Source organism: Gossypium raimondii, chromosome 13, assembly GCF_025698545.1.
Source record: "Gossypium raimondii isolate GPD5lz chromosome 13, ASM2569854v1, whole genome shotgun sequence".
Lineage (NCBI taxonomy): Eukaryota > Viridiplantae > Streptophyta > Magnoliopsida > Malvales > Malvaceae > Gossypium > Gossypium raimondii.
The window spans coordinates 11,646,355-11,654,553 of NC_068577.1; the positions used below are offsets into that span (position 1 = coordinate 11,646,355).

At 27.2% G+C, this 8,199-nt stretch overlaps 1 protein-coding gene across 1 annotated transcript; it reads right to left on the bottom strand.

The window, feature by feature from the left end:
* Positions 1 to 647: 647 nt before the first annotated feature.
* Positions 648 to 2,855, bottom strand: LOC105783614 (homeobox-leucine zipper protein ATHB-13). Its single transcript, XM_012609177.2, has 3 exons — positions 2,492 to 2,855; positions 2,037 to 2,416; positions 648 to 1,327 (listed from the first exon to the last, which is right to left on the bottom strand). Exons 1-3 carry the CDS (start codon positions 2,625 to 2,627, stop codon positions 974 to 976), a joined length of 870 nt encoding a protein of 289 aa, XP_012464631.1. The 5' UTR covers positions 2,628 to 2,855; the 3' UTR covers positions 648 to 973.
* Between the last annotated feature and the right edge of the window lie 5,344 nt (positions 2,856 to 8,199).

Here is an 8,199-nt window from a genome sequence, read left to right on the forward strand (position 1 = left end):
AATAATATAACTAGTTACCAAATACAGTGTAAAAAGAGTAGAAACAAAGAGAGTGGTGGGTAAAAAGGAGGACTGTGTTGGATGATAGGGAGTGGGTGACAGTGGCTCACATGATATATATGTATAAAGATCTGTGTATGTATGTACAATTTTGGTGCAATCAAAGAGTCCAAAAAGGGGAGAGCAGGAACTGGCAGTGAGGATAGTGGTGGATAAAATAGGGTTTTGGATGTCCTGCATAATTCCTTTGTTTGTGAGATTGGCAGCCAACGTCCCCTTCACGAGAACGACCGTTTCCTACTCTTCTTGTTTTCTTCTGTTCTTCATCTGCTTGTCTTCTTCTTCTTTTGGAATGTGTGTTGAAATTGGATCCCTTTCTTTTCCATTTTTTACCCCCACAAAAAGAAAAAAAGGTATTCTTTATAGAAATAATTTAGATGAGGGTATATACCATTAGTTTAATAGAAAGCTGATCGTGGTATTTACTAATTAACCATTAATTGCGACCAAGATTAGAACCCTAATTTATATATATATTAATAAATATTCACCATTGGGTTTTGATGATTATCAGGATATATATCATTATAATCCCTCTTTTTCTTCATGGTCCATGCTAGGTAGAGCTGCTGCAAACCAAGTAGTCATCATTGCCAACTTAAACTTATATAATTTCACTTGGAAATTCTTCTTGCATGATTCAACCTAGCAAACATCTCTATGCTCTAAGCCTATACATACACACACGCAAAATATTTCTCCATAATCATCACTTCAGGGCCCTGTTGTTCATAAAAAAAATTTTCACTTGATATGATTTCTACTTTTATACATCACTCTCTCTCTAGTTACCAAAACCTTGGATACATATCATAATCATTATGTATAACATAAATAAATAAACCATGTTATGTTTTTCTGTAATTGGGATGACACTTTGATCGACGAGTACTTTTTCAAACATTCCAAATCATCAATTGAAATGGTGTTGTTCGAGCCACGGCCAAAACCCGGTTTGATCCTCGATGTTGCAGAACATGTTACCCAGGCCTTCTTCTTTAACAATTTGATCCATCTTTTGGCATTGAAGGTGATTATCAGGCCTTGATGATGAGGTTTGAAACAGCTGTGCGACTGCAGTAGTTGGCCTAATGGATGTTGGGAAAAGGGTTCTGCAGCTTGTCGGATGGCTGTCAATGACTGTTGGTGTCCTTGACATACCCAGCTTCACATCCGAGCTGTTTTCACTTCTGTTACTACATGAACCTTCCGTTTCCTTGTTGAGGTTGATGGATTCCGTTGGTTCTTTGCCTTTCAGTGCCAATATCTGCACCCGCAAATTAAATCTTGCAGTTAAAGATGAAGTTTATATGCATGTTGTTGCACAAACTACTAAATAACTCAATAGTTTTGAAGAGGTTTAATCCATAATTTCATACTAAGACAATGAGATCCTTGTTCTAACTTGCAAGAAAAGATCTCTCATTCATTGCATTCCATAAGTTATCACTCATGATTACCCCTATTAATTTGAAGTCTATGGTTTTAATCTGGCTAAAATTTGTGATTTAATCATTTTACTTTAATTCGGTATAATTTATTTATTTTCTTTAATAATATCATTAGTAGGTCTAAATGGAAAACACCGTTAATTGCTATTTGTAACTTGATAAAATAATTTTTTAAAATAGTTTAAGTATTCAATTGACATTTAAATTTATTATTGGTTGAATACGGATGATTAAATTTTGCATGATCCTTGTGATAGAATTTTAACGATAACAATTAATGGTGTTATTAATTTGAACCTACAAATATCATTATAAAATAAATGACAAATTATACTAAATTAAAGTAGAAAGATTGAATCCGAGGCTAAAAACAGAATTAGACCATCAATCAATTAAAAAAGTAAAATCATGTGGCAGAAATAAGGTTCTGAAAATCATGGTAAGTCAATAAAGCATGAAGAAATGGATCATAATAATCTTCAAAAAGCTCAATTATTCAACACACACACACATATATATGCTTACCTCAGCATGAAGCTTTTGGTTCTGAGCTTGGAGTGCATCATTATCAGCTTTGATAGCTTCATACTGTTTTTTAAGGAGATCATAGTCTTTCTCAAGTTGCTTGGTTTTCCACCTTGCTCTTCTGTTTTGGAACCAAATAGCAATCTGCCTTGGTTGCAACCCAAGATCTCTAGCCAGCTGCATTTTTCTCTCAGGTTCAAGCTTGTTCCCCAACTCAAAGTTCTTCTCAAGGGTCTTCACTTGTTCCATGTTCAGCCTCCTCTTCTTCTCTCCTGCCTGTGAACCATCATCTGATAAATCATCCTCCCCATTTCCTTCTTCACATACATGATCTATACCAGAAAATGATATTGATCTCTTCCCCAGAAATGATGCAACACCTATATATATAAGAAATCAATTCCATCATAGATTTTACATATATAAACCCTAAAGATTCAGATTGATATATATACCGTGAAAGTCTTGGGGTGTGCATGAAGGAAGCATTTGATTGATGGAAGTTGGGGGTTGATGATGATGATGATCTTCTTCATGAGGAGTTTGGAGCATGAAATTGGCTGGAAAAAAAGCCATCCCATTGCAAGACATGTCTTAATAATGATGATCTTAATTCAAACAATATTGAGAAAAATATATATTTTCATGCTTGACTGCCATGGCATGATGTTCTTCAAGGAACAACAATATGCAGAAAATCCTGAGAGTAGACACAGAGTTTAATGAAAGAAAAAGCAAAAGAGAGGTTTGATAATTCAGTTTATAAAAGAAAAACAAAAAAGTTTCTTGAACTGGGAGGTGATGCAGAGATTTTTCTGAAATGGATGGCTTATATATATATATATATCAATTCTGTGAGAGAGAGATATGGATGTATGATGACTATGCCATTGGGCTAGCTGATATTATTATTATTATTTTCTTTTAAAAACTAATTAGCAATAAAAAGAATATCATGAAATTTAGTTTAAATAATTGCAACAAAATTTTTATACACGTGCATGCATGTTCATGAAAAAAAAAAAAGAAAAAGGCTACTAACTAAACATTGGTCACATTATGAGTGTTGAAAGCATTTAAAGTAGTGATACCAATCCAAGTCCAATAATTTGAGGTCATTTTCATGTTACTAAGACTTTTATTTCCACACTTGGGAGACAATTTGTGGCGTTTTTCTCAATAAAGACAGTTGGCTTTAGATGTAAAATAAATTTTCAGGATAGGGATGCAACCACTTTTTATGAAGCTTTTATTCCATAGGTGAATGTGGGTGCTTCGTTTAAATTGGTTAGAAATTGAATTGTAATTTTATAAAACCTAAAGGTTTAAGTAGTAATTTTACCAAATCAAGGAAGCCTAGTGAGTGATATTAGATTCTACAATAGATTCTTTCAAATATTAATATTATGGAGCATAGCATAATTTTAATACTAGTAATATTACATTTTCACGAAAATGTGAGATTTTTGATAAATTTATTTTATTTAAATCGGAACAAAAGGGTAACCTACCCTATAGTTTCAAGAATGCTCGTACCCATCTGGTTTAAAGAAAATTTCATAAACACCCTTCAAATCTATTTACTAAACAAAAACATAAATCATACCTTTTTTTTATTATTTATCTATATATTTTCTATTTAATGTATTCATTTCTCTATTTTAATTACAAAATACTAAAATTTGATTACATAATGGAATGTTATAAAATATACTTGACTTTTTCATAAAATTATATTTGAATTCAATTAAAATTAAATATTTTAAATTTATTTTAATTAGTTATGTATAAACCGTACATATTTTTATGTACAAATAATTAATTACTAGAAAGTTTTAATGGAAAAATTGATTGAAATATAAAATTAAAATTTAAAAAATCGTCTAAAATTTAATATTGAAAAATGAAAAAGAAAAAAACGTAAAAGAGAAGAAAAATAAATAATTGTCCAAAATTTTAAAATAAACTTATGGCCAACGAGGCCTTGGCTGAACTACAAGGCTAAGACCCTCTAAACTTTAAGATATCATATCTTAAACTATATTTATTAAAAATATATATTAATTGAAAATGATATATATTTAGCATAAGATTATATGTAATTTTTCATTGAATTTATTTCATTTATAAATAAACTTGACAGAAGGGTATGTGGGAATTTTTTTAAATTCATTGCGGGTAAGTGGATTTTTTTTTATCAAACCTACTTTTTCTAATAAAACTCACCAACGATCGATAAACTCTGGATCCTTGATGTTGAGAAAAATAGTATTTTGTCTATTTTATTATGCATGAAATGTTACCATCATTTTCTTTTATAATTTTGCTTAAATTTTCCATTAAACCATAACAAATAACATGTTTTGGCAAAATTGTATTTTGTTTTTTTTCTCCTGTCACTTTGATCAAATTGAAGCCTTTAACTACTTCCTAATTGCAATTTATCCATTTGAAAATGGAGATATTAAATTAATTTACTAGAAAAATGCCTTCATTTATCAGTAAAATAAAATACTATAAACTTAAACAGTTGTGTTGTAAAGAATAAAAATATAATAAAAATTTTACAATGACGTGTTTAGATATCAAACAACAAAAACTTACCTTCAAACCAAATGAATCAAACAAAGTAATGTAACATAAGTAATCTTATATTCTAATAATCATATTAAAAATAATAATCTTACACTCCTTGAACTAAACACCTTTTAAAAGTATCGATGTACATAAGATTCAAATCAAAGAAGAATGTGTATAATGGATTGTTGTAGGGCTTTAGTCTTCTCCCATTCTTACATATAATAGTTCCCACATTATTTTACGTGTTTATTTTTAAAATTTATTAATTAATATCTTTTATAAATTTTAAATATATATATTTGTTAATTAAATTAAATTTTTTAATTTATAATAAAAGTCTATTAATTTTGAAAAATAATTTAAAGAATAAAATAACATTTTTAAAAGTAATGAAAATAAAAGAGTAGGAAATAATTGATAGTAAAATATTAAGTAATTAGATAAAATAACTTATAATTTGAATATAAATCAAAATTTCACCTATAAAGAACCAAGACTTTAATATTTCATTTTTTTGACATAATATTTCATAACACAATAGTAAACAACATTCACAATTATGTAAATATTATTAAAATTAAATAATAGTAAAACTATCGAGTATTAAATAATAATAATAATAATTAAGCATCTCAAACAATAACGACAATCTTTTTCTTTTTTTTTGTGATGGAAACAAAACCTATTAAATAATACTAAAATATGAATTTTCCTATAATTCTTTAGATGTTATTTTAAATGAAAATGCATATATTTATAGTACTAAATATTATTTTTAATTGATATGTAATCGTAACACTAATTAAGTGATAATTAATCTTAAATAGTAAGTGTAATTTGATATGAGTCCAAAATATAATTAATTGAGGAAAGCAATAGTAATAAAATAATTATACGTAAATTTTATATTCAAGTTTTAATAAAAATATTATTAATAAAATATATAGTTATTTTGATATTATATTATAGATTTTAAAAATATGAGAAAAATAGATAATACAAAATATTAATTCTTAATTTATTGATTTTCTTTACCTCTTACTTTCTCAGATAGATATGAGGCACACTATTTGTCGAATTGGGATTTGTATTGAATTAATCCATTTGATTATATGCAATTAGTATTTATAAAAGATTTAATATTTAATTTAATTATAAAATATATTTATTTTCTTTTGAGCTTTTGACATGTAAATTAGACCATTTTTCTAAAAAAGGCCTATTTCCTACTTTATTGACAGAAATGGCCACTTAAAACTTTATTTACCGAAATGGGCCAAAAAACTTAAAATATGCTTATGTGGAAGCGTTTTAAGAGAAAATTTCAAGAAAACGTGCTGGGGACGCGCTTTTCTCCGTGTTAGCAAAAACGCGTTGACGTGGGCACAATTTTTCCTGTGCTCAGACTAAATTTTCAAAAAAGATCATTTTTTAAAAATATTATAAAAATAGACCAATTTTTTGAAAATTTACGAGAATTAAGCTTTTATAAAGACCCAAAGTGGCAACACATTTTTTTTTATTTTAAGGTGTCACCAATTAATATGGAATTAAAATTTACAAAACAGATCTTTAAATATACCCAAAGTCTTATTTCCCTTGTTTTCTTAAGCAATATGGGATGTGACATATATATATAGAGAGAGTCATGAATAGGTTTGCAACTTGTTTCTAGACAATATGAGATTCCTTCCCTTTTAACTAACAACATAAGATTAAATGTTACACTATATTTTATAATTTTTTACAAAACAATTTCTATTTTTTATATTTTGTTAACATTTTCTCATATTATAAAATTATCTTTTGAGATCGTTAATCTTGTTGCATTTTAGAATTGTTAGCATATACAAAAGGACTATTAAAAAAATAAATTGCACATATGAAACTTGTACATGCAGTAATCTTCTATTCAATTTTAAATATTTGAAGTTAATATCCATACAATTCTAATTTTAAAATAATTTTCCATTATTTCAAGTTAAAAGTTATACTTTTAATTTTTTTATTTTATGTTATGAATGTTTGATTAATAAATAAATGGTGAGTATTTGGTACTCAAATAGTATATTATTTTGTAATTTTAAAAATTGATATCTCTTTTTTAAAATATTTATTTTAATATTTTACTATACTTAATAATTTTTAATCCTAATTTTAATTTAATTTTCATCACCTAATGAATGTTGATAAATGTATTTAAAATGTATTTTGATTAGATAGATAATCTATTTAAACATAGTATATAATTATGTTAAATAAGTTTTTTATAGAAATATATAATATACATAAAATATAATAATAATTTTCATATTTTATATCTAGATTAAATTACATTAGTAGTCACTTAACTATGATTTTTGGCTATTGAATTATAAAACTTACAAAATGATGACTAAACTATTAATAATGTTTTAAATATTTTACCATACTCATTTTATATTTTATAATTTTTTACTTATAGAGTTTAAAAGTTTTATTTATAATATAACAAATGTTAACTTTTTCTAAAAAATTTAAATGCTATTAGTAAAAAAAATTTAAAATATAGTGTAGCTTTTAATTTTATGTTGTTAGTTAAAAGAGGAATGAATCTTGCATTGTCTAGGATCAAGCGACAAACCTGTTAATGAATCTATATATACACACATCTCACATCCCAAATTGTTTAAAAGAACAAGAGCAATGAGACTTTGGGTTTATATAAAGATCTGTTTTATAGGTTTTGTTTTATCAAATTCATGTATATAATTATAGATAGATAGATGGAACAAATAGGGAATGCTAGTCCTTTTACGTCATGTTTCCTTAAAAAGTATGGATCAATGTTTGTATCCCCATACATATTTAAATATTAATTAAGTTGTTTTAAATATATCAATATTGAGTATGTTGCGGGGGTAGATCCGTTTGAGATAGGCGTTACATTCTGAAAGGGGTATCCAGTAGCTTCTGCCAATAGGGTCATGCGGGTCTATAGGATTGGGTCATACTGTGTATTTCATATATTAATGTGGGGTGACTTAGCCCTTGACAAATCTGAAATTCTTTTCCTTCAGAAGGAATTGAGGGTTCCTGCTGTACTGATAAAAAAAACCTTTTGTTAAAAATAAATGAAATCTAAGTTTATATTTAAAAGGAAGATGATTTGAGTAGTGGGGTGGGTGACAACTCCATTCAAGTTGATTTTATTATAAAAAAATTAATAATTTAAATCTATCTAATTTATTTAAATTTAAATTTATTCGAATCCAAAATTATTTGGACATATAATCCTCAATGACCAAACTCAAAATGATTAGAATAAAAAAGGATCTGGATTCAAAAAAATTTAAACCTTAAATTTAGATGACTCGAACTTGATTTAAATTTGAAACTGACATAAATCAAAATTGCCTGAAAATTTTGAAACAGAACTCAACCTGGTCCAAACTGACCCAAACCCCAACTAATTTGATGGACTAATGTGAAAAGAGTGATAGAGAAAAGGAAAAGGGAATTAGGGGTTGCTTAAGAAGAAAGAGAAATGAGGTGGCGTGCATGGTTTAGGGGGTAGGCTAAAGGGGATTTACATAAGAAATGA

Bases quoted from the DNA above. Each gene is read 5' to 3' on its own strand.
- LOC105783614 (XM_012609177.2), bottom strand. From the start codon at position 2,627: ATGTCTTGCAATGGGATGGCTTTTTTTCCAGCCAATTTCATGCTCCAA. The intron at 2,417-2,491 runs GTATATATATCA...TTATATATATAG, and splicing joins CACACCCCAAGACTTTCACG to GTGTTGCATCATTTCTGGGG. The intron at 1,328-2,036 runs GTAAGCATATAT...TTGCGGGTGCAG, and splicing joins ACCAAAAGCTTCATGCTGAG to ATATTGGCACTGAAAGGCAA.